Source organism: Embiotoca jacksoni, unplaced genomic scaffold (genome assembly GCF_022577435.1).
Source record: "Embiotoca jacksoni isolate LCO1_2020_lvr unplaced genomic scaffold, fEmbJac1.0.p SCAF_6, whole genome shotgun sequence".
Classification (NCBI taxonomy): Eukaryota; Metazoa; Chordata; class Actinopteri; family Embiotocidae; genus Embiotoca; species Embiotoca jacksoni.
This window is the reverse complement of record NW_027185414.1, coordinates 171,351-198,057: the sequence shown is the minus strand read 5'-3', so window position 1 is coordinate 198,057 and position 26,707 is coordinate 171,351. Positions and strand designations below refer to the sequence as shown.

Here is a 26,707-nt window from a genome sequence, read left to right as displayed (position 1 = left end):
GGATGTAGTATTACTTCTCCTGTGTGTCTTCAGGTGTTGTTTTGGCTTAATTTTTTTCTAGTCTTTCTTTTGAGCATCATGTATTTGTAGACAGCACAAAAAACATTAGATTGGCCTGGTTTGCACAGAGCCCTGCAATAGGTGTTCACATACTTTTTTGCGAAAAGACTATAGTCATAAACATTTACACTGTAGCACCCAAACAAGTAAACAATAATCTCTTAAACACAAAATATAAATAACACGTAGGTAAGTGAAATATAAAATTAAAAGTAATTTCACTCCCTCAAACCACAGAGTTGGAAACAATTGGGAATGGATTTTCTCAGCTGGCAGGCTCACCTGCGTTCTCCAAAGTTGTGAGAAGTATTGGTGGCTGCCAAGTCCGTATCAAACCACACTTGCAGGATGCAGCCTGCTACTTAAATACGAAGCTATCTTTTTTCTATTCAGCTACAGGCTGCGTGTGAACACAAGGGGTGGTTCCTGGACTGTGCATGATGCCCGGGTGTTAAGGAACAGTCCCATCTGTGTCCAACAATTTTACCCACCGCAGGGATACAACCTTCTTGGAGACAGTCGTTACCCCTGCACTCCCAACATCGTCACACCATACCAGGAACCTGTTGTGAGAGCAGTGGAGAGACGATTTAACTATCCCCATGCCAAAGCCCACTATATAATTGAACAGGCTTTTTTAATGAGAGATAGATTTAGACTTTATTAATCCCACAGTGGGGAAATTTCGTAAGCCAAGGCGGAGGGCAATATGTTTTTTAAAGCCCTGAAGGTCGAACCCACCTCTGCCGCAGAGGTTGTGGCTTGTTGTGCAATTCTGCAAAACATTGCATCGACCTCAGTGTACTGGATCCCTCATAGGAGTCTGATACGGAGGACAACAATTATGAGCCCCCTAACAGCAACAGCATCATCCCAATGGGGAGAGAGAGTGACTGTGTTTAGACAAAACATTAAGTAAATTGTTGCCTTATGTGGGCGGGCAGATACCAGTCTAGCACTAGGACCCAGACAGGAAGGGAGGAGAGAGGCTATAAAGTTCACCTTGGCCTCTTTCCTGTACACCTGAGCTCAATCTGAGGCCTGCCTTCGTTTGGTGGTGATTTTGGTAGGCTCCTTTTGTTTTAAAAGATTTGTTGAAAAACATGGTTTTAGTCGTGAAGAAATATAAAGATGAACGGTGTCTTTTAGCTTTTAAGACAAAATAAAAGATGCGTTAATCAATTGTTCTTTTTAACATATTAACTTGGCCTTTTTTTAAAAATAAATAGTCTCTAGGCACCTGTGTGTTTCCAACTGAGGGGAAGGGGTTTGTTTCAGGCCTGGAAGGTATTTGCTTTTGTTTCCACTCTGCATATAGTTTGTAAAATGTTGTTGTAAAGTTTCTTTTGTATAATAATATTTTTTTTGTTTCCTTAATTTTATTACCAGATACTTATAGAAGCCAGCCACTGTTCTTTTTCCACCATTTGTTAGGTTTTAGTTTGTTTTAATACAGAGTTGTTTGGGCTGTTTTTCTGTTTCATTTCCTTCCAGTGTGGCTGTAGTTGGGCTTTCAGGGAGAACAAAATGGTGGCAGTCTTTATGCATGTTTTGTTTGAATTTCTTTAAGTTCCAACATATTGTAGTGCTGTTAAATAGTTTGGTTTAGCTCCAATTAGTTTGTTTGCAGTGGTGTTTAATTGTTCTACACCTTACGTTCCACCAGCCTCCCTGACAGTGCAGTTTGGACCCACATTCTTTGGTTATAAATTTATGGTTGATTTGATTTTTGTATTAAACGTAGTTATTTCAACCCCTTCATTATTCCCTGTGTTTAGTTGGATTATCCAGTCAACTAGAGATACGTTTTATTTTTTATAATGTAATAAAGCTCACATCTTTGTCGACATTGGTCTCAAGTTCCAGTTTATTCTGGCTCCTGTGTATTATCACTTGGTCACACTTACATTATTTGCGCCAGTACAGCTGCTCAAGTTAAATATTTTCAACTCGCGTCCTTTCGCGTTGCCCAGTATGAATTTGCGGACTTTTGCTATTTTCGCTTTGACTTTGTATGTAATTGCTTCACAGGATTAATTTACTTCGCGTTTAGTCTGAACACGCCATGAGAGGGCTGCTGGCAGCTGCTGTCTGCTCCAGAGGTGCTCTTGCAGCACTGGACAAAAGAGACATTCACTCCCTGCCAGTAGAGATAGACTCTACCCCCATTTACTGTCCTTTCTAATTCAAGTTGGATTATTTGTCATTTTGATACTTCAGTAATTAGGGCCCAAGCACCAAAGGTGTGAAAGCCCTATTGTTATTAGGGCCGGAGCACCGAAGGTGCGAAATCCGTATTGTTATTAGGGCCCGAGCACCGAAGGTGTGAAATCCATATTGTTATTAGGGCCCAAGCACCAATGGTGCGAAAGCCCTATTGTTATCTAAGGAATTATTTTTCTCGTTCCTTATTCTTCATACAAATGAACTGCCTTTTTGGAGGCTTTATCATATTCAAAAGCTGGTATTTTGTATTCTAGTGGAGTTGCGAGTGGGCGTGGCCAAATGGCTCGCGAGCACCCCCAAAAGAGATGCCCCGGTGGCTACATTTACCTACATGCACGAAATTCAGTGGACATGTGTATCACACCTAGACATACAAAAAAGTTACATTGCACCATTACGTCAACTCAACAGGAAGTCCACCATTTTTAATTTAGTCGCAATTTTTGGCGGTTCGCACATTTTGTCTGCCCGACTTGAAATTGAGTCAATTCACTCTTAACATGTTTGGGATTGAAAGTTATCAAAAGAATTTGTTTTTGTCGATGGGTGTGCCCGTGGCATGGCGGCCATTTTAAGTGTCTCGCCGTGAAACTACAAGTTTCATTAACTTCAGTTCTCTCGCTCACGTAGTTTCTGTGCTTTCTTCTGCAGATGTCCCTGGTCATGGAGCTGCATGTCTCTGCTCTGTGATTGTCGGCCCCACCAACAGTTCAGACGGCCGTCCACCTCTGAGCCTGGTTCTTCATGTTAAGAGGGAGTATTTCCTTCCCTCTGCTGGAGGTTTTTCTCCCTTAAAGAGGAGTTTTTCCCCTCCTAGCTTATGTGAGAATTGTTGAATTGTTAGGTTTCTCTATAATGCTCAAAAGTTATGTTGTAAGGACTTTAATGTTAAGTGCCATGAAATAACCTGTGTTGTGATTTGCTGCTATATGAATAAAAAAAGAATTGAATTGAAAATCAGCTTGACATTGGTTTATGGCACACACAATATACACATAACTAAGGTATATGGTATAGAAAGGTATCTTTTAGTATATCATAACCTAAACAATGACAGCTGTCAGACTGTATCTCAATAGCGCCTGCTGATAACTAAGTTTATATGAAAGTAGTTTGCTTAGGTAGGAAATCCGGTATATTTTTAAAATATGAAAATGCTGGTATGGAGTTGTACATAGAACAAAAATATGAGCAGCTGTTTTGACGCACGCCCTGCTGCCCCTGTGTTTTTTGACCCGGAATCAGCGGAAGAATTTAGAATTCTACTCTTAATTTAATGGGATGCCAATGAAAAGAAGATTATAAAGGAGAAATATGGTATATGACCTCTCTTGCAGTCGGCCTGACAGCGAAAGGATTTTGGGTTCGAACCTTGGCCAGGGCCTTTCTGTGTGGAGTTTTCATGTTCTTCCTGTGCCTGCAAATACATGCAGGTCAGGTTCATTGGTGATTCTACAAATTGCCCTTAGGTGTGAATGAGAGCGCAAATGGGCTTTGTTTCTGTCTGTCTCTGTGTTGGCCCCGTGATGGACTGGCGACTTGTCCAGGTGTACCCTGCCTTTGCTCTAAGTGAGCTGGGATAGGCTCCAGCCCTCCTGTGACCCTGTTCAGGAAAAAGCAGATTTAGATGGACGGACTGACGGACGGATGGACAGTCGGATGGATGGATGGATGGATCTCAGCAGGAGGAAGACCAGTGAGTTTGGGAAGGATTAATGCAGCAAAATACAATAAGGTGCTTGAAGAAAAGCTGCTCCAGAGTGCATCTGACCTGAGACTGGGGCAATGGGTCACCTTTCAGCATTTCAACATCAAAGCATACAGCCAAAACAATAATGGAGTTTGCTTCAAAACAAGCAACTGTCCTTGACAGTTTTTGACTTGCCCAGTTAAAGCCTAGATTTACATCACGTAGAACCTTAATGGAGAAAGCTGAACGGGGCTGTCGCAGACTCTTCCCATCTAGTCTAGTAAAGCTTAACATGATCTGATATGTGATAAACTGTCCAATTTACGGTGTGCAAAGCTTGTAGGGACTTTACATAGATGATTCAAAGCTAAAATATACATTCCCTGTATATTTTAGCTTTGAATCATATGCACCTCGAGTGAAAAATAAACATTCATTCTATTTTATAAAAGACGCACCATACAAGCAAGGTGTGTGTGAGATGCAAGTGAGACGTGCATCTCACGCAGGCCATGTGGCTTCTCTAATCCGTTAACATGGACACCAAAATTAAATGAAGCCACACAGCACAGTAGTGTGTTCCAGGCCTTAGGTAATTCCAGTCAAAGGCCTTCTACAAAATACTTACTGAAGGGCAATATTTTTGTAGATGAAATTCTTTAATTTTAGATTTTCAATATATTGGAAAAAAAATCTTTACAAAAAAAATCCTGAAACATGCATTGACTTTGATAGATGGAGTTACAGATACTTAACCTAAAAATACCAACCAATTCTGGCCAGTCAGCATAACAAAGCAGCTGATGACTACGCGAAGAAGAAAATATTTTTACAGCTACTATAAAGCCATTGATGTTTGTTCGACTGCTGTAGAGAAACAAGTCTCTCATTTCCTACCAGATCTGACAGTCCCTGACGCTATACAACATATTGTAAAAAGGGTCAGATATATGCAAAAATGTAATTCCAACATAATTACAGGTATAATATGTAAACATTCATAATGCCATGCTGTGATAACCCTTTAAATGGGAAGTGGCAGCAACTGGTATGGTCCTGTGGCTCATGCACGAGAATTATCAGGTTTTAAAAATCTCAATAAGAACTGTATTAATAATTATCTATACACACACAATGGTACATAGTAAACTGGAACTAGTAATAGATTATTAGTGAATCTAAATTTCGGATTTATACTGGAAAAGTGAGCCTTCAGTTTAGCTCACTGAATCTGTGGCAACATTAGAGTTTCTTCCCATTTCTTTTAAACAAACATTGTTCTTGTCATGAGGTGGTGTTTACCAGGACCCAAATGCAGGCTCAGACTCAGGTATCGGTTCCAAAATACAGTCTTTATTCCAATCAACACAAAAACAAACAAACCAAAAGGTGGCACCTATCGTGTCCACTTGCTTCCAGTCGGGAGGGCAACTCAACCAACAGATCCGGGGAGACACGGCTGGCAAGAACCGCAACAGGACTGCTGGAAGAAACGGAGTCAATAATCCTCCGAGTCAGGAGGGCAACTCCACCGACTGGTGACTTCGACAGGGAGCTCCGCAGGAGGAACAGAAGCCGGAGGAATGGGAACGGGAACAGGATGGACGGAGAACAGACGGAGGACGGACGGGTGACTAACAAATGAACCGACATCCAGAGGAGTGCAGGGGCAGGGTAGATATAGTCCGGGAAGGTGATCAGGGAGAAGCAGTACACCTGCAGGTGGTGATCAGGGGTGAGTGGCTGCATCTGCTGGGACTGGTGAGGGGCGTGGCCACGGGAGGTGAGAAGAGGAGGACACAGAACAAGCAGACAGGGGACACAGGAGGAGAGAGGATCGGGAGCAAAACAGAGGAAAACCGGACTCCTGACAGTACCCCCCCCCCCCTCAAAGGGAGCCTCTCGGCGACCAAAACTGGACCGGGCGGGAAGAGGGGGACCGGAGGAGGGACGGAGGACCACAACAACACAAGACATGAGAAGGGAAACCTAGGTGGACGGAGGACGGGCACTGGGCAGGATGGCCTGGGGTGACTGCCACGGAGAACGACCACGGGGCAGGAAGGCCTGGGGTGACCGCTCCGGAGGACGGCCACGGGGGAGGATGGCCATGGGGCAGGACGGACTGGGGGGACCGCTCCGGAGGACGCCCACAGGGCAGGACGGACTGGGGGGACCGCTCCGGGGAATGATGACGAGGCAGGGCTTCGACCCACCCGAAGGCAGCAGGAGCCGGAGGCAGGACGTCGGCCGCGCCAGAGGACAGAGCAGGAGGCGGGGCGTCGACTGCCCCCAAGGACGGAGCCGGAGGCGGGGCGTCGACCGCCCCCGAGGACGGAGCGTCGACCGCGTCGGAGACTGGAGCATCGACCCACGCAGAGGCAGCAGGAGCTGGACGAGGGGCGTCGACCACGCCGGAGGACGGAAGAGCTGGAGACGGGACGTCGATGACCCGTCCAGCGACAGGAAATGGAGGAGCAGCGCTACTGCCGCGTAGGCCACGCTGCAGGCCCTTGCGGGCCAACGCCCTGGCCCAGATGGCGTCTGGATCATTGGCCGCAGCTGGAGGCAGGGCCTGCATGATCCTGTGGACCAACTCCTCGTCCCGAATGGCGTCTGGATCGCTCACCGGCGCTGCGGGGATAGAGAGTCCGTCATGGCAACCGACGGGGCTGTGGGCTCGCTCGTGGCGACTGACGGCTACACGTCCAGAGACCAAGGGGCGTAGCAGGACCGGATGGCTGGTGACCCCGGTGTCGCCTCCCTCTGGGGGGGGTCCCAGAAAGCCAGGCGGGTTCCCTCAAACCCAGTCCTGGGTTCAGCGGAAACGGGATCATTCCGGCGGGCCTGACTGGCAAAATATTGAAATAAAGTCATGTACCTCGCCCCGAGTCTGGGGCCGCTGGGTCCTCCCTTGGTCGGTTCATTCTGTCATGAGGTGGTGTTTACCAGGACCCAAATGCAGGCTCAGACTCAGGTATCGGTTCCAAAATACAGTCTTTATTCCAATCAACACAAAAACAAACAAACCAAAAGGTGGCACCTATCGTGTCCACTTGCTTCCAGTCGGGAGGGCAACTCAACCGACAGATCCGGGGAGACACGGCTGGCAGGACAGCCGGCAGACCAGCGGACAGGACCGCTGGAAGAAACGGAGTCAATAATCCTCCGAGTCGGGAGGGCAACTCCACCGACTGGTGACTTCGACAGGGAGCTCCGCAGGAGGAACAGAAGCCAGAGGAACGGGAACAGGACAGAGGACGGATGGGTGACTAACAAATGAACCGACAACCAGAGGAGTGCAGGGGCAGGGTACATATAGTCCGGGGAGGTGATCAGGGAGATGCAGCACACCTGCAGGTGGTGATCAGGGGTGAGTGGCGTGGCCACGGGAAGTGAGAAGAGGAGGACACAGAACAAGCAGACAGGGGACTGAGGGGACACAGGAGGAGAGGGGGGGGGGGGCAAAACAGAGGAAAACCGGACTCCTGACAGTTCTTATAAAGGAAGACTTTAAAAATATAATTTGATACGATACAAAATACATCGTATACAAATAATGTGTTTAAATTGGTACATGCGTACATGGTACATACGTCATGGAAAATATACTCCTCATAAATGAAAACGAAAACATTGGCTCTTTTAAGACAATCGGCCGTTTTGCACTCTGATTGGTCCACTCTTTGTCAGTCAAAACAGGCAACGGTGACTGGATTATGGCGGGGTGCTCAGGCCATGAGGGAGGGAGGGAGGAGTTGGGTGTTGCCTCTGTCTACAAACTGGAGTCGGGATTTCCTGTTGAGAATCAGCCCCGTTACTCGTCTTCGACTGCAGCCGTCCTGGGAATTCTGCACCATATTGTTTAACGGATCATCATGGGAGTCGAAGGTTGCACCAAATGCATCAAATACATGCTTTTCTTCTTCAACTTCATCTTCTGGGTAAGTGGCCGTGTTTTTTTCCCCAGCATTGTGGGCGCTCACTTAGATGCGCAGCGCCGCCTCCTCTCCGTCGTTTAGCGTTTTAGGTTTAAGTCTGCCAACCCGTCTTGAACAAAACGTTGCTTGAAAAAAATCAACAACATCCACGTTACATCGCACAGATTTTTTGCATTTAACGTCTCCTTAAAAGTCTTTGTACAGATGTGTTCACCATAACGGGTATACTGGTGCAATCAGGGTAACCAAATTAATAGTTAAAAAAGCGCGTGTGGTTAATTTACGTAACTACACGTCACATCTATAAGGTCGGGGAAATTATAGTGCATATACAGCAAAACACAGCATATGGTGGAGTAGAGTTACCTCACGTATTCAGACAGAATTAAATGGACAGCAGAAAATAACGTCTGTTGCCCCGTAATTACAAGTCCACGCCATCGTTTTTGTTCGGTGCGACCCTAAAACACGGATAAAGCAGTTTTAGGTCAATGGAGGAAGTTGAAAAACATGATGGGCTAACGATAACTTGGTCGTTTTGTAGTTTGTAGGAATGTGGTTTAGTACTACTTGATTTGGAGAGTGGCTTTGTTTGGATTACATTCTCCACCCAAATTGTGTTTGTGCGAGTCTACGTGGAGGGGGCGATGACATGGTGGTTTCCATCTGGTGAGTCAAAGCCCCGTGTTAGGTAATGAATCATGGAAACATTTGGGGATAGTTCTCGCTCTCCTTGCGCTGCTGCTTTATAACACCTTCAAAATCTCTTTTTTTTTTTAAAATCTCCATTTATTTTGGTTCTCATCGTTCTTTTCTTTGTTCTAAAATGTAGCAGATAAATCCGAATGTGGAAGAATTTAGCGTTAATACAGTGACAGATTAATGCAAATAAAGGATTACAGATAAACAAACGCAGCACAGCAGTTTATCAAACACTGACACATTATTTCAAAGTAATCTGTCAGAATGTTGTTTTCCATGTGTCTTGATATCTGTGCCTTGCTGGATAATGTCACGTTAAGATATGTGTTTTTTGTAATGTTAACTATAGCCTAATAGCAGGAGAGTTATAGCTTATTGCTGTCTTGAGCTGATGTGCTGCGTCTCATCACGCTGCATATTCGCTTGTAACAGCAACTAACCTGTAACAAACTAACGCTAATTAAATTACCTGGTATGTCATTGTTTGCAAAGGGTTTTATAACCATGAAGACCTGAAAACACAACTTTCCTACCTTATCACAATTATTTGGATTAATGCATAATTATTCCTCGGCCACATGACCACAAATTTATGTTACAATACTTTTAGGACTCTGGTTGTTTCCACTTTTAATTTTTTTTTTCAAAGTTTATAGTTGAGTATTTTACTGTCAAGAGTACATAGAATATAATAAAATTTTTATGTTATTGGATCTGACAAAACTGGTGGTCTCATGGCCTGAGGCCAGTAAAAGTTTGGTGAGTCTGCGATGTTGTGCGTTTTAGATTGTTAGATGTTCTTTCCGTTTCATCAATGTTTAGTTAATGAGTTATTGATACAGAAAGTTTGAATCTGCCAATATCTGTCCAATGTCACTTAAGTTCTTGTGTATTTCTATCAAATCAGTGTGTTTGCTGTAACATTACTGTGCAAAACTCTTGTTGCAGGACTGTTTTCCCTTTGGCGAATGATGATCCTAAAAATATTTGCTTGATTCATTGCTGGCGGTGTTGTTTACAATTGTTGCTTAGCGCAACATTTTTTTGTATTTGCTTTACTCACATGTGTGTGAATTGACATGTAAATGAATTGTCCGTAGCGCAAAATAATGTAACATTAAACGCAGCCCTTTCCTCCTCTCCTCCACAAAAAAGGGAAAAAAAAATTAAGCAGCGATGATCGCATTTCACTGCTGGAGATAGGGGAACTGTATGTAGATTAGAAAACCAACAAACCCTGACTGCTGTAAAGAAAAAATGTGCCCATAACCTTTAACCAATACTGTGTTCCAAATGACGTACTTGTGCGAGTACAGAAACATGCAATGTTGCATCAGGATATTGCATCAAAACGGTCCAAAAAAAGAAGTAAGCGGTTGCTATCTTGGCTATGTAGAAGAAGGGGTGGGTCCACCAACGTAAAGAATTTTCAAATGAAGGTGTCAGAGGAAGCGGCACTTCTGCTGCTGGACAGACAAATCAGTGTGTTTATTGAGTGTTAAACACAGGGCACAAAAACATGTTAATCTCTGGGTAAAATAAGTAAAGCTGCAGATATTTTGGCGGGTGATGTGTTTTGCATGCTGAGGTTATTTCCTGCAAGTGCAGAACAGCAATGTGCAGATTGAAACAGCGCTACTCTGTCAAAATTCCTGCACTACACAAGTAAGTCCTTTTGTGTAAGAGCACTATTTATTAGTGTACTACAGTAAGTATGTCATTTGGAACACAGCACAAGTCTACATTCAGGTCAACTCCATACGAAGTGATGATAGAACTTTCAACAGGGCTGGTCACTATTCACAATTCTTTTTACACTTTTTCCAAAATGACTCTTTTTAATGATCTCTTTTTCTTATCCGATAGAACTGGGTAGGTACTTTGGCCTGGTTGCTCAGAGCAATGCATAATGATCTGATTGGCAGTTGAGAGGTAGAGCAAATTTAAACAAGAGAACTGATCAAAAAACAATCACCAACATTTTGAATAGTAACTCATTTAGCTACATTTTGTTCTCAGTAACTGTAACTGATAACAGTTAACTCTTATTTTGTAATTTCAGTTTGTAACTCAGTTACACCTAATTTAGGGCTGCACAATTAATCTTAAAAAGATTGCGGCACGGTGGTGCAGTGGTTAGCATTGTCGCCTCACAGCAAAAAGGTTCGGGGTTCGAATCCGGTCCTGGGCCTTTCTGTGCGGAGTTTGCATGTTCTCCCTGTGCTTGCGTGGGTTCTCTCCGGGTTCTCCGGCTTCCTCCCATCATCCAAAAACATGCACCTCAGGTCAGGTTACCTGGCGCCGCGCTCGTGGCAGCCTGTTGCAGCAGAGCCCCCCTGCTGTAGCGAAGAAACTTCCCCTCTGGGATTAATAAAGTGAAATACATTTATTTATTTTTTTTTAAACTCGATTCATGCCTAAATGCCATCTGATTTTTAAATGACAACAATTCTGCCGTCTTTTCATTCCGGACATCATCTACATCAAAACCTCTTAATTGACTCTTAGATTTTCCCTCAACAAATGACCATGCTGTATTACACCACAAAGCAGCAGATACTGGCAGCAAAGTAAACCCAGAATGAGAGACACGGACAAAAGCACAAGATTTATAAAAATACTGGTTCAGAGTAGGGCTGCACAATTTTGGATTCAATAAGAATCAAAATTTTTTTTTGCTTCAAATTGAGATCACGATTGTCTCTAAAAAAAAGTCAATGTTTCAAAACTGCAGCAGCTGCGGTCCAATTTTAACAACGTCTAAATGCATATAAGGGAAACACTGGCTCTTGTGTCCTCTTGGCAGCCTCACTGTCAGTCCGTCTGTCTCTGTCACTCAATTAAAAAAAAAAAATGCAATATGCTTTATGAACATGAATGTCAAGTGGACAATATTAACAAAGATTCAAAGACAACATAATAGTGTCAGAGAAATGCTGAAAAGAAAAGCCATAAAAATTACATATATACCAAGGAAAATTAAATCAAAACAATTGACAACAACAATATATGAACATAAGTTATGCAAAGTTAATACAAAATTTTAAATATCCTCCTTGTAGTAAATAAGGAGTAAATAATAGGACAGAGTTGGATGCTGTGAGGAGACTGACTAGAACTGCTGGTTGTAAGTTCAGCTGTGACAGGTAATGACAAATGTCACTGCCTCTACAACGCGATATATTTTGTCCAAGTAGATGTTGCATTTTACTTTAGTCTCAGAGTGGATCAATAATTTTGAGTTTGTGTTTAAATTTTTGTATTAAAAATTTGTTCTAATGTCTTCATATGTGCTGAGGTGTTGCAGCACATGTTGCTGTTTCCACCTCTGTGGGCAGAGTTGACAGTCTTTGTTCTTGAGGCAGCCAGGTCTCTCCATACCATCCGGTTACTATGGCAATACTGTAATCACTGAGTCTATACAAGATCAACATCTCTCTTAGTTTCTGATTGGTTACATAACTCATATATTCTGCTACAGCAACAAAAGAGAAAGGTCCGCTGCCTCTCCACTCATCACCAAAACAAACTGCTTGCTAGCTAACTGGAAAAAAAAAATGGAACAAGCAAAAAACAGGAAATGACAGGGTTTGTGGAAAATGTGGTCTTATTTTTGGGATGAGGAATACTGTATGTTAATTCGTTTTATACACACTTTAAGTTGTAAGTGACTGCGCTTAGTTTTTGTGCATACAGTAGGCCTATGTGTTGAATTATTATATTATAACAGCATCCAAAGCTCTTATTTTAACAGCACATGTAGCCTTTCTTTCCTATATTATAGTCACAGACTGTCTGGTTTGTAAAGCTCTGTTTCTTTTATGAATTTTTAGTAACTTTGATCCCCATTGTCTTTCAAGTTAAAAAAAATAAATAAACAAAGATTATAACTAAAATATTTTCTGATGTGCGGTATCTTTATTATAGGAAGTAATTACAAAAAGAATGATAACTCGTTATCAGGTAGCTGTTAAAAAGAAATGGCAAATATTTTTCCTCATCTTGTAATTCTTTTTTTAATTCTCGCAATTTTATTGCAAAAAAAGTCACCCTATAACAATTGTATTTTGAATTAACCACCATTTGTCAAGGCTGATGTAGTTTGTTTTCTTCCTGAAAAGTTACATGACTAAGGTGTGATGACACTTGGAGTGTATTTTGTGTCTTATTGGATATTCAATTCAACTTTATTTATATAGCGCCAAATCACAACATAGGTTATTTCATGGCACTTAACACATTAAAGTCCTTGCAGCAAGACTTTACAATATTATACAGAGAAACCCAACAATTCAACAATTCCCACATAAGCTAGGAGGGAAAAAAACTCCTCTTTAAGGGAGAAAAACCTCCAACAGAGGGAAGGAAAAGCTCCCTCTTAACTGGAAGAAACCTCTGACAGAACCAGGCTCAGAGGTGGGCGGCAATCTGCCTCGACCGGTTAGGGTGAGAGGAGAGCAGAGAGAGAAAAGGACAGCATAGAGATACAAGAGAAGAACTGTTGGTGGAGACGACAAGTGTAGGGCGGAGACATGCAGCTCCATGACGGGACATCTGCAAAGGAAAGAACAGAAACTACGCGAGCGAGGGAACTGAAAGGAGACAACAGATAATAAGAAAAAGATATGGGAGAGAAAAAGATGGTGAGGTATGAGTCAGTTAAAGAGTAGGAGGAAAGATATGTCGACAAGACTCCAGCCCCCATATCCAGCATGCCTAAATATTCTCCCTTCTGCAGTAGGCAGAAATAGACACTGGTGGGAGAGCTGGCAAGGAAACTTGAGCTGTGCAATCTGACACTAAAACATATTTAAAGCAATTTTTAAGTTTCACCCTAATTTCTTATGTCACTTCTCTCTTGAGTCATTACGTGTTGGGACTCAGCTTTTATAACTGTTTTCCTTGTCTTGCTTAAAATAAGTCTTAGCTTGTCTCCAGCTTTGAACCTGATCTGCCTGTACTCGGAGGTATACACTCTTTGTTGAGGGCTACCAGTAGTAAACCTGATTATGTTGGCCTGTGAGTTTCCTTGGTCGGTTTTCTTGGTGTGGAATATGTGACGTCAAATGTAGTGACTAATTGATAAACGGATGATTAAATAAAGTCTTTTGGGCATCTGTCAAAAATGTTATGAGTTACTAAGAATGATGCATGTAGTCTATCTTTCCTCTTGGTAAACCCATGCCCATATATTCATTATTATATTTTTTGTGTATTTTTCTTATTTATGTTTTTGGTGTTGATGTTTTTATTGTCTTTTGTTTGGTCTGTTCTTGCTCTTTGTTAAATGGGTCACCTCAATGGCACCCACCTCTGATTAAGCTATTTTAATCAATACTTTTTTTAATAGATTGATAGTTTCAACATTGCCTGCTTTATTGATGTACTGTTCCTGGACAGCTTTGGTGTGTGTGTGTGTGTGTGTGTGTGTGTGTGTGTGTGTGTGTGTGTGTGTGTGTGTAAGCAGGAAGAGGTTCTAAATTTACATACATTTTCATGTAAATCTGGACTGACATGACAACATTTATTTTAGAAAACTTTACTGCAGGGTTTGACATAACCAATGGCCAGGGGCCCGTAAAAGTTAATGTAGGGTTGGTCAAGTTGGTTGGCCAGTCACTGACCAATCAGGGTCTAAGGTGTGAGCATGTTAAGGATCATGTCGTTAAAATGCAATTGTGATTCACTGAAATACACATGGGCGAGACAAAGTGCCCCCACACAGCTGTCAACTCCGATAGCAGAGCGTACACCTCAACTGGGTGTGCAGACATGTGCTTTTGAACACATTATCATCCAATTTTTGACCTCCCCTGAATGCAGTATTATTTGACTAAAGTGAATCATGATGCAGTTCAGAGTTTTTGGGGCGTTTTGATGTCACAAGTTCATGTGAAAATCACCCCTGTGGAGAGCTTCGCCGTTTAAAAGACACAGATAGGGAGCTGGTTGGGACTCAGATGTGTTTGAATGGTAGCAGCCGAGCAGTTGAACGTCTGTGGGACTTAAGACAATGTAAAGTGACTGAGTTTAGGGGAGAACGTTTTCTCCAGAGCAAAGACTTTGCCATTTGGACGGGCTTGATGGTTTTTGGCAGCACTATTTATCTGCAGTGTATAGGCGAACTTATAAAAGGTAAGCTAGTGGAGTAAGCAGGTGAAGTAACACTTAATTTTTGGGGGGCATCAAAAGTTGCGGTACAAATGTTCTGAAATCTTGATGTTCAAGATATACCTGGTCCAAAGTGTCCATGATTTAGCACGGATGACTCCGATGAGCTGACTTGAGTGCATATTTAATACAGTCATGAACTTTTCCTCAAGAATAACATTTATGAGCCTCTGGATCTGTGCATTCATCGAAAACAAAAAAACCAAATGACAGTCTTAAATGAAAGGAAATGCACTCGTGGATATAATTCTTTTTCATCTTGTCATTTTTTTTTTCACAGTAACTATTCCTGTCTGTAACTAACTCACACACATTTATGTCATTATGGAGTCTGACTAGGGACACCGTGTGTCCGTAATGACCGTAATGTTTTTTTTTCACATTTAGAATGTTGGTTATCTGTCATTTGTCAAACAGTTTGGTCATTTCTTAACACATGATGTTCATGATTGAAGAGTCACAGTTCTTCAAACCAGCTTCATTCTCCACACGTGGTTGAGATGCTCTCAGACACCTTGATAGTCCTTGGAGTAAATTATGGCATATTTTCAATAACTTCATTTCTTACACAGGTTAGTGTCACAAAAATCACTTCACAAATCGATTGTCTCATGTTGGTTACTCTATAACTCTTAATTTGAAAAAAGGGAAAGTAATTTTCAATAGGAAAAAAACAACAGGAGATCATTGCTATGTGAAGTGATTTAGGTAACACTACTAAAATAGACTGAAGTTATTGAATAGCTTACAAATAAGCCTTACTTTTCCAAATTAAGTCTTGTATTAGAACCAACAGGAGACCATTGATGTGTAAAATGATTTTGGTAACTGTACATTAAATTGCACAGAAGTTATTAACTATTTTTGCTGTATCTCTATTTCTTCTGTGTTTTAGACTTTTTAGGTGCACTTTTGCACAGCTGGCTCTACATACAGGCCTGTGTTATATGTTCAGTTTTGATAAAAAATGTGGTTGTTGCTTATGATTATAGCTTGTTGTCTTACTTTCCGTGGGAGGAATGAGACATTTATGTTTTAACAACCTTTAATTAACGAGTTATTGATTCAGGAAGTTTAAAATTGAATTTCTGCACTCTTGCCAGTTATTGTGTTGATCTGGGTGCTAGGCAGCAGCTTGCTTTTGCTCTGGAATGAACTTCAATAACAGCGGAAGGAGGATAGGGAGGGAGTGGTGTTGGGTCAGCCTGTAGTGGTTTAAATTTATAAACAGAAACTCGTCTTAGCTTTAGGGATGAGACGAGTACTCGGATGGTATGACTACCAGCTGTGATGTCACGATGGAGTGTCCCATTTTGCTTTTTATACCATTTCACCCCTCATGAACTCAAACTCTCAAACACTACAGCTGTGACGTCAGCTAAGTCAGTGAGAGTTTAGGGTTTAGGGTTTAGGGCTGACATTGGGAAAGGGCCATAGCCTCCCATTCAACCCTTATGAAATTCAAAGTCATCACATTTTTTCCAGTGATTTCAGTTTTGGTAGCTAAAGTCACTCCTTCTTTTGTGGTGGTCCATCCAAAAATAATTTCATCATGAATTAGAAAATAAGCCTCATAAGTGTTTTTGGGGATGTTTCTGTTTGATTGACAGGCCTGTGGAGCCGTCAGGTTATGGGTATTGGTGAGCGGGATGAAGTGTTGTCGGGTTTCCAAAACAGATCTAGTCAGATCCACCACTTGCTCCTCTCCAGCTGGTCCAAATATGGTTACTTCTGGCTCCAAACAGATCCAAACTACCGTATCAGGATGGCGCCGGCCAGTAACCAACCTGAAGGCTTGATAAGGGCCGTTCACAAACCAATTGGAGATGTCACTGTCTGTTGCCCCTTGGGTGAGATGGAGCCATCGCCTCTTCTCCTGTCCTCCAAATAAATTAAAAAAATGGTTGCACCAGTGATTAAATTTTAACAGCAGCAGTGCGCTGTTCCTAAATGCATATAGGAGAAACAATGCTGTAACTGGTTACCCATTATTTGTGCTGCAGGACTAGAAGGTAGAAATAATTTTTTACCCACAACTGTCAGGCTTTACAACACCTCAGCCGGGGTCAGTGGCTCATGATCTGGACTGTTGCTTGTCCCCCTGCTCTCCTGTCTCTCAGCTGTTCATTAGCTGTGTCAGGACTTCCAGAACTAAGGAACTGTGTGCAATAATAATGAGCATCACTTTTGTCTCATTTAATTTTTTTTTATTAATTTATTGACAGGTTGATTTAACAATCCTTCTGTTCTTATCCCTGTTTTTGACCCAATATTGTCACTGACTTAGACTGTTATTGGTTGTTTATTTTATTGTCCTATTTTTTAAAACTAGATTTAAATGTGTGAGCTACTGGATACCTGAATTTCCCCAAGGGGATTAATAAAGTATCCATCCATCCGTTCGTTCGTCCGCCCCTCCATCCGTCTTTGAATCCATCCGATTCGGTGACCTGCAGTGTTAGTTGGGTGTGTGAGGTTTAGGTGTGAGTGAGATGGTTAGGGTAAGAATATCGGGGCTGGTCATGTACATGTAGGGCTGATTATCCCGCAACACACCTGACTAATGCCTTGCCTCCTGCACATTTAGGCAGTAGTAGATAGATAAATTGCTGAGTTTAACTGCACAATCTCCTCTCTCAGGCCAACTTTGTTTGGGTTTAGCGTCTGCTGAAGTCGGAGGCAAATAGCCACTTGTTGATTACAAAACAGTTGTCATGTGTGTTGTCAGGACTGCATACATAGACATTAGTCACATCAATTTAGCTGCCCTGCACCCCATCTACCTGACTACATTTTTCAACCAGTATGATGGCTTAATCAGCCACTGAGGACAGAAACATTTCATTGCTGAACATACAACAAAAAAATATGTTTATCTCCAATGTAACAACAAGAGTGACAGACTCAACTTTGCATAAATAACAGAAGAAATTCTGCACATCATCTATGTTAAGACATTCTATGTAGTCAATTAAAACGGGACTTTCGACCTCCTCCATCTCCGTCCACTTTGCCATTTTTCCCCATTCAATTTCTCCCATAACTCGATACAACGTGGATGGCACTATTGAGTGCAAGATTCTCCACTCAGATGACTGGGAACTGCATCTGTCCCCATCTCTCAGGAGGAAGAGAGGGATCACCACAGTTTTCCCACTCTATAAAGCCAGTCTAAAAATTAAAGCACTGAAATTCAAACATCTTCAAGAACTGAAGAAGGTTTTGTCGAAGGACTTCCATGGCTTGTGTGATGGACTTGACCATGAATGATCAGCTTCAATCTCACATAAGCATGAACATACAGACACAGATTCGTTATACTTTTGTTAAGGGTTATGGTTACAGTATTGTTGTTTGTTATATTGAGTGTAATTGAATTTAACTTGACTTTTTGATAGCATAGGTCATTTTAAATGTTTTTATTTTGTTCCTAATTGTGTGTAAATATTAAATCAATATGAACTTGATTACCTCTAACAAATAGCCTGATTGATTATCTTTCCTGACTGTTAATAATCGTCTCTCCTGACTGTTTATAATTACAATAATAATGGTGATGGTTTTGTAATATATTTTTTAGACTGCATTGACATATTTTTATATTAAGATAATTAATTCCAATATTGAATATTTATTAAATCAATTTCTACTTATTTGGTTATCATTGTGTGTTCATATTATCCACAATGTAAAGATAGCATATTGTTAAATGATTAACACATTATAGCTTGTTTTTTAACTTAGATAGCATCAGAAAGTGTGCTTTTGATTGAAGCAGTGTTTCACAAACTTCCCCTGAGCACCCCTTCTCTTGCACCCACCACCAACACCATCGATAAGAGGAGGAAAATTATTGACAGTCAATTAAACTTACTGAAAACCGGTAGAACAGCAGCTGCTAGCCATGTTTGTTGCTGCATAAGATGCAAACATATGCTTATCATTATGACGTGATTACACCAACAAGTCGTTCTTCTGTGGCACTGCACACTAAATCATGCGATCAAATTTGCAGACCTAGAATTAATTGTAAGTCCTACCTCTTTTTTTTAATTTATGTATTTGCAGAGCAACTTTGTATACAGTATATACAGTATTCAGACCCCTTTAAATTTTTCACTCTTTGTTTCATTGCAGCCATTTGCTAAAATCAAAAAAGTTCATTTTATTTCTCATTAATGTACACTCAGCACCCCATCTTGACAGAAAAAAACAGAAATGTAGAAATTTGTGCAAATTTATTAAAAAAGAAAAACTGAAATATCACATGGTCATAAGTATTCAGACCCTTTGCTGTGACACTCATATTTAACTCACATGCAGTCCATTTCTTCTGATCCTCCTTGAGATGGTTCTACTCCTTCATTGGAGTCCAGCTGTGTTTAACTAAACTGATTGGACTTGATTAGGAAAGGCACACACCTGTCTATATAAGACCTTACAGCTCACAGTGCATGTCAGAGCAAATGAGAATCATGAGGTCGAAGGAACTGTCCAAGGAGCTCAGAGACAGAATTGTGGCAAGGCACAGATCTGGCCAAGGTTACAAAATAATGTCTGCAGCACTCAAGGTTCCTGAGAGCACAGTGGCCTCCATAATCCTTAAATGGAAGAAGTTTGGGACGACCAGAACTCTTCCTAGACCTGGCCGTCCAGCCAAACTGAACAATCGTGGGAGAAGAGCCTTGGTGAGAGAGGTAAAGAAGAACCCAAAGATCACTGTGGCTGAGCTCCAGAGATGCAGTAGGGAGATGGGAGAAAGTTCCACAAAGCCAACTATCACTGCAGCCCTCCACCAGTCGGGGCTTTATGGCAGAGTGGCCCGACGGAAGCCTCTCCTCAGTGCAAGACATATGAAAGCCCGCATAGAGTTTGCCAAAAAACACATGAAGGACTCCCAGACTATGAGAAATACGATTCTCTGGTCTGATGAGACCAAGATTGAACTTTTTGGCGTTAATTCTAAGTGGTATGTGTGGAGAAAACCAGGCACTGCTCATCACCTGCCCAATACAATCCCAACAGTGAAACATGGTGGTGGCAGCATCATGCTATGGGGGTGTTTTTCAGCTGCAGGGACAGGACGACTGGTTGCAATTGAAGGAAAGATGAATGCGGCCAAGTACAGAGATATCCTGGAAGAAAACCTCTTCCAGAGTGCTCTGGACTTCAGACTGGGCCGAAGGTTCACCTTCCAACAAGACAATGACCCTAAGCACACAGCTAAAATAACAAAGGAGTGGCTTCGGAACAACCCTGTGACCATTCTTGACTGGCCCAGCCAGAGCCCTGACCTAAACCCAATTGAGCATCTCTGGAGGGACCTGAAAATGGCTGTCCACCAACGTTCACCATCCAACCTGACGGAACTGGAGAGGATCTGCAAGGAAGAATGGCAGAGGATCCCCAAATCCAGGTGTGAAAAGCTTGTTGCATCATTCCCAAGAAGACTCATGGCTGTACGAGCTCAAAAGGGTGCTTCTACTCAATACTGAGCAAAGGGTCTGAATACTTATGACCATGTGATATTTCAGTTTTTCTTTTTTAATAAATTTGCACAAATTTCTACATTTCTGTTTTTTTCTGTCAAGATGGGGTGCTGAGTGTACATTAATGAGAAATAAAATGAACTTTTTTGATTTTAGCAAATGGCTGCAATGAAACAAAGAGTGAAAAATTTAAAAGGGTCTGATTACTTTCCGTACCCACTGTATACATTTTGAATGTTTCATTTTCACCTATATCGGTGCTGGTTTTGTGTAAGTTACTGTGTATGTGTTGTGACTTGGTAAACTGATGCTGTATACAGACTATATATATATATTTATCTAAAACTACATGTTATATGTTGAAGCTTACAGGAGGAGTAATACTCGGTGTGGCCCTGTGGTTGAGACATGACCCCAAGATCAGCAACCTGCTGGAGCTTGAATTAGATGGAGCCCACGCCCCCAACACCTTCTACATCAGTACGTATTTCAGCTGTTTTTCTTTTATCTGTCTCTGTGTCAGTCTTTACATTGTCTTTGTCTTATGGAAACTGTCTTGCTCAAACATACTGTATGCAGTTCAGCAATAGCGGGCTTTGTAGCTTTGTTACCATACTTAACCTAGAGCACAACTGAATCACACATAATATAAATGTTTCGATGTTTGTGGCATATGTTGTAATTGGCCTTTTTGTCCACTCGAAAGGTACCATCGTTGCTTAATCAAATTTTGTAATTCTCTCTTAGGTTATTCATATTACTAATTATTCCTTCAGTTTATTGACTATTTTCTGTTTCACAAAAGCAGAATTAAGATATCCAGGATAACATAGAAAACCCAGGCTTGACCTAGGCCAGTCAGTGCATCCTGCCTTAATCTGTTTCACAATTGCCAAGCCTGGTTGATCAGGTGCTGCTAGTTCAAACCAAGTGTAATTAATCCGGATAAATGCACATTCACTGCACTTCAAAAGACCATGCGGTAGATCACAGATTCATTGATGGAGAAATTGAAAATCCCAGTGAGAAACGGCTTTTAATGGAACCATACGAAGAGTAAAATTACAATCTGTAATCTGTAAGGAGCGTCAAAAAGTGTGGCAGACAGTACTGACTGAATGCGTAGTTTCCTAAATATAAACATTTACCCATCACAGATCGTAACTAAAGATGTCATAATTACATAGTCTAGGCTACTTCAAGGAATTAATGGCTCAAATTATCAGTTGTACACCTCAATGCCTTAAATGTGAGCAGAAGAAGTTAATGTTACTCATATTATTCACCATGAAGATTACAAACCTTGCTCTCTCTCTGCATGTGTGAGCGCACACACACACAAATACACGGCCACATAATCTGTAGGCCTAATTCATTTTACCTGCGATTTGGGAAAATTCCTCCTTAATATAGGCTAGCACATACTTCTGTGGGAAGATGATGACAATGCGAGAATATTGTTTCAATGCCAAATATACCCTTCTAAAGGAATGACAAATAGTGGTTTTACTCAGAATTTCAGCATCTCTTGCCGTATAAAGAGAAATATGATTTTTTTTTTTTAGCCCAGTACAGATCATCTTTAGGACGGTCAGGGCGCCGTCCTCTGCGGTGCTGAATCTTGGGATTCCCAAAACACCTTTTTTCATCAGAAAACGTTGCGTTTTATCATTGATAACGTCTTCAAGGGCCCGCGATTGTAAAGGGAGAAACACCCATGTTTTTATACTTTACTGTCTTCATGACTTAATTTAAAACACGATTGCAACTTTATTGTCCGTTTTTAAGAATCTCAAACAGTGCAGTAAAATATTAATAAAACCTCAAGTAATAATATAAACAGTAGTCTTCATGAACAGAAACTTCTTATATTCATTATTTTATAGCAAAACTTCCCTTTTACAGGGAATAACTAAGAAATAGTTTTATGATAAGAGTAAACACTGACTGAAAGGCACCAGGATTAAGTAAGCCTGGATGTTAGCCAGGTCTGGACCAGGATAGTTTCATAGAATAAATCTTCATAATAACCTATGTGCCACTGCTTTTGTGAAACCAAAACAACGCTTAATTAAGACAGGATACCTGGAAAATTCCGGCGTAATCCCTTATCTAGGTTTTGTGAAACAGGCCCGTAGACCTCTATTTATCGGCTTGACTATATTCAGACACAGTATTGCCCAAACACTTTACAAGACTTTCAGAATGTTGTCATAAAAAATGTTGTCTATCAAAAATTATTTTGAAAGCTAAACAGTGTGTTTGAAAGCTAACTGCAACAGAATTAATGTCTGAACTAGCCCAGTGTGGCCAGACTGAAATTCATTAATATATAAGTCTGGGTACACTCCCAGATAATTGGCTGCCTTAACCCTCTTAAATTATGGCAGTCTAAAGATATTATTGCCAACCTGATTGACAAGAGTTTCCACAAGCAACCTCACAAAATGGGCCAGAACACCTGGCACAACATGGTAGGGGGAGTCTACTATTTGTCATTGAAAAATGAGATCGCACAGAGGCTTAAATCAAGATTGCAATTTTATTACGATTAATTGTGTAGCCCTAATATGGATAGATCAAGAAAGAGGGATAGTGAGATAGAAAATCATCCTGGACTGCACGAATGAGTGTTCCTTTGTTTGTGTTATGCTGAAATGTTACAAACAGTCAAAAAAAAGCAAACAATGAGTGACTTGCGTATATTACAGTTAATATATCATAACCAGAAACAAGCTTACAGTTGAATTTTCTGGTACATCTACAGCCAGGCAGTCTTTAAAAGTTAAGATGCTCACTGTTGTCAACAAAGAGTTGACATAAACTGGGATGGGCAAAGGCAATTGACAAAATGTATGTAAAGCAGACCAAACAATGCCCACGTCTTAATTAGCTGATAAAGAAAATATTCAGATTAAGAAGGGCTAATGGCAATTTACAACAACTGGCAACAACCAATAGCTGAGGATACAGATATTTGCATTTTCAGCTTTCTTTCAGCTATTTAAGCTGTAACAGAATTAATGTCTGAACTAGCCTGGTGCGGCCAGACTGAAATTCATTAATATATAATGTATGTTATAATGAGTGGATGGGGCCCAGCCTAATCCAGACCACTGGTTACTTGTGACCAGGACTAACTGAGGACACTTAGGTCATCATATGGCTCTGTTCACAGCTTGCACTCCGACAGCTGCCGTGATATTACACGTCATTTCCTCCTGTTCATGTGAACAACCTAAGTCATCTGCCTTGTGAAGATGTAAAATGATAGGAAAGCACAGAATTGGTACAGTTGAAAACTAAATGTGAGAAAGAATCTCCGATGTACATCTGAAATACAAAAAAAAAGGTCGTGAGTTTTTAGATGAGTCTTTTGTCATCATCTCGAGCAAGCCTCACCTATCAGAAAGGAACTACTCAGGGACTTTATTGCAAATAGCCTCAATGATTTCATCCTAGCCCTTACATAAAGTCTCTTTCTAACTCCCAAGACGGGGAGAAAAAGAACCTATTCGACTTAGGAAAAAATTCCTCACCGGCCCGCCCTTCTCGGCCTCCACCTCTTCACCAGCCCCAACCCTTTTTCTCCCTCATGTGTGAGTTTCTTTTCCTTCACTCCGCATGGTTTATTTCCACTGTTGCTCCCTCTTACCTCGCCATCTGGTTTTGGTTAGTGTTCAAGTTGCCTTGTGTCTTCTTATTTCTCCGCTAGTCCCTCCCACCCTTTTTTCCTTACATCTGCTCCCTTCCTTTATCTTACCCTTACACACTCACAGATACAATTGCCCAATTACCCACCTTGTGCATGTATACACTTTTTACTACTCACACAACACTACTACATTAAAGTCTGTTTACAGTAAACTAAAAAAACACCAGACATTAACTGAATAATTTGTTAAAAATGGGCACGTGCATTATTATAAAACTAATGTAAATGTGATAAATAATGAACTACAATTGAGGTTTCTCGAACTGTATTTACCACTTTGTATTTAGTCATACTGTGCTCTAGTTACATCAGTTTTCTCATGAGCAAAGGAATTAAAGTTAGTAGAGGTTGCATTATATATTTTTTTGTGGCACAGTTAGCAAATGGTATAAGAATGGTATCTAGCTCTTGGTTAGAAATGCTTACATTTCTTATAAGAAAACGGACATCACAGGATTATGTCTGAAAACACAAAGCATTCATCACATACACTTTGTCAGACTTAATTAAAGAATTTTGGAGAGTTCATTCCAATTTAGTTCATGCTGCTTATGCAATTAAACAAAATGTTTCTTGAAGAAAAACTACAGTTTATTATAACTTGATGTTAATTTTTCATATTACAAAAAAAAAATGTCTGTGTTTTTTTGTCAATATTCCCAGCATATAATATGGACGGTCTAGGAGTTATTTAAAAATTATAGCGCCCCCTAATGGTTGACGTGTCAAATCTTTTCAGGGCTCACTATCTTTCAGGAATGTCAGGAAATGTCACCTTTGGACCACCTACAATTTAGGTCCCAGCACTGCACCCAGCATTGTACTGGCGGAAAAATAATACTAGAAATCTTAACGGAAAAAAATAGGGTTTCATCATCGTTGGTGCTTGGACCCCTGAAAATAATAAAAAAAATCTGAGCAAAAACAATAGGGTTTCACCACCGTTGGTGCTCGGATCCCACACCCACATCCAACCTGCCTTGCACTCAAAAGTCCTGAAATTTTTTATAAATGATCAATTGAAGGTATCTCTACCCAGAGCTTCCATCTTGAAGCAGTTTCACTCTGGTTTTAGAGCAGGCCACAGTCCTGTAACTGCTGTTACTATAGTTTTAAAAGACATTGTATCAGCATTAAATGAAAAAAAAAAGCACTGTTTCTTTTTGTTCATCTGTCAAAAGCATTTGATACGTTTGACCCCTCGTCCTTACCTCTTACACAGGCTGCATAATATTGGATTTGACTCAAATACATGTATTTGGTTCAGGAACTACTCTTTAGAGAGACATCAATCAGTTAAATTGGGAAGTTACCAGTGCGAGGTTTTTACCATAAACAAAAGTTGTTTCACAGGGTTCAATTTTAGGTCCTGTTCTTTTCACTATTTACAGCAAAAATATTGTTTTACCTCTGGTTAATTGTCATTTACATCTGTATGCAAACGACAGTGCTGTACCACGATGCTGATTCTGTACAACTACCATTTGAAAACCTACAGTGCTCTTCCATCGCTTTCCACCAAGCTTGTAAGACCTAAGATCTCCAATAAATGCAGGCAAAACAAAGTTTATATTATTCTCCAGAAGCAGATTTATAGACCACACTAATATCAATATTTCTTCCTTCAACAGACTTACAACTTTCACGTTGATAATGTAGTGCGCCGACTCAGACAAAAGGTGCCTCTACAGAAATAAAACCATGTTTTCCATGTTTTGTAGGAAAAGGGTAGTTGAGGCAGTTTTTATGTCAGTCTTAGACTACGGCGATGTGATTTATAGACATCCATCCGTTATCTGTTGCTGCGTGGCGTCATTTCATTTCGGCATCCGTGTTAATTATTGAGAGCAGCCACACTGTCCGCCGAGACGTTCATTTCCCGCCTTGCGTGTGTGTTGCGTCATTTATAAAATAGACACAATGCCTGTGATCACATTTGTACGGTATAATCATAGCAGAAACACAGGGTAGGCTGTAATTATATCATGATAGTACTCCACCAGGTGAGGGGCAGGGTTTCCTTCGCTGCTCGCTTTCTCCTTCTCTTTCTGTATCTCTCCTCTGTGTCGCTGTGAGTACTTGTGTGTGTCTCACCTTGGAGCGAGGGTAAATATAAACCACCTGCCTGCTTTTTGGTTACAACTTGTCACTTGTCAGACCTCAAAACTTCTATATTAATGGCCATTATCAAAGAGAAACTCTGATTCAATTGTAAGACCTACAGCCGCAGCACCGCAGCTGACATACACACACGCAAGCAAGCTGCAGCTGAGCCATGCGCCTGAGACGCACAGGCCACACAGCCAGTGGGTGCCAGGCCATAAACCTCTGGACTTTGTCTACCATTCCACCTTGAGCTCTATTAACAGTAATGACTACAATACCCATCACTGCCTCCTATGCGATAGGGTCGGATGGTCCTCTCTTCCACAGAGACGTCATACTCACTGGCATCTTTTCATCTAAAAACTCTTACTGGGAAAACTGCCCCGTTACCTCTACACGCAGACACACTTCATCAGACACACTCAACTGGCACCTGACTCCTGGAACAAAATACAACACCACCTTAAAATCAACACACTTATTCCATTTACAGATTTCCTTTGCTTAATTTTACATGTCCAAACCTTAACTTGTAATTGTGTTACATAACTGTATTTTACCCAATTTCTTTTATCTATTCAAAGTACCTACCTTATTTCAAGCCTTT

At 41.1% G+C, this 26,707-nt stretch overlaps 1 protein-coding gene across 1 annotated transcript in view; it reads left to right on the top strand.

Annotated features, from left to right (window-relative positions):
- The first annotated feature begins 7,734 nt into the window (after positions 1-7,734).
- The window catches only part of LOC138212891 (CD81 protein-like), a 36,415-nt gene continuing 17,442 nt past the window's right edge, over positions 7,735-26,707 (top strand). Inside the window, exons 1-2 of the mRNA XM_069173554.1 lie at positions 7,735-7,920; positions 20,645-20,759. Of these exons, the coding sequence (XP_069029655.1) occupies positions 7,855-7,920; positions 20,645-20,759 (181 nt within the window). The 5' untranslated portion in view covers positions 7,735-7,854. The remainder of the gene's footprint in view (positions 7,921-20,644; positions 20,760-26,707) is intronic.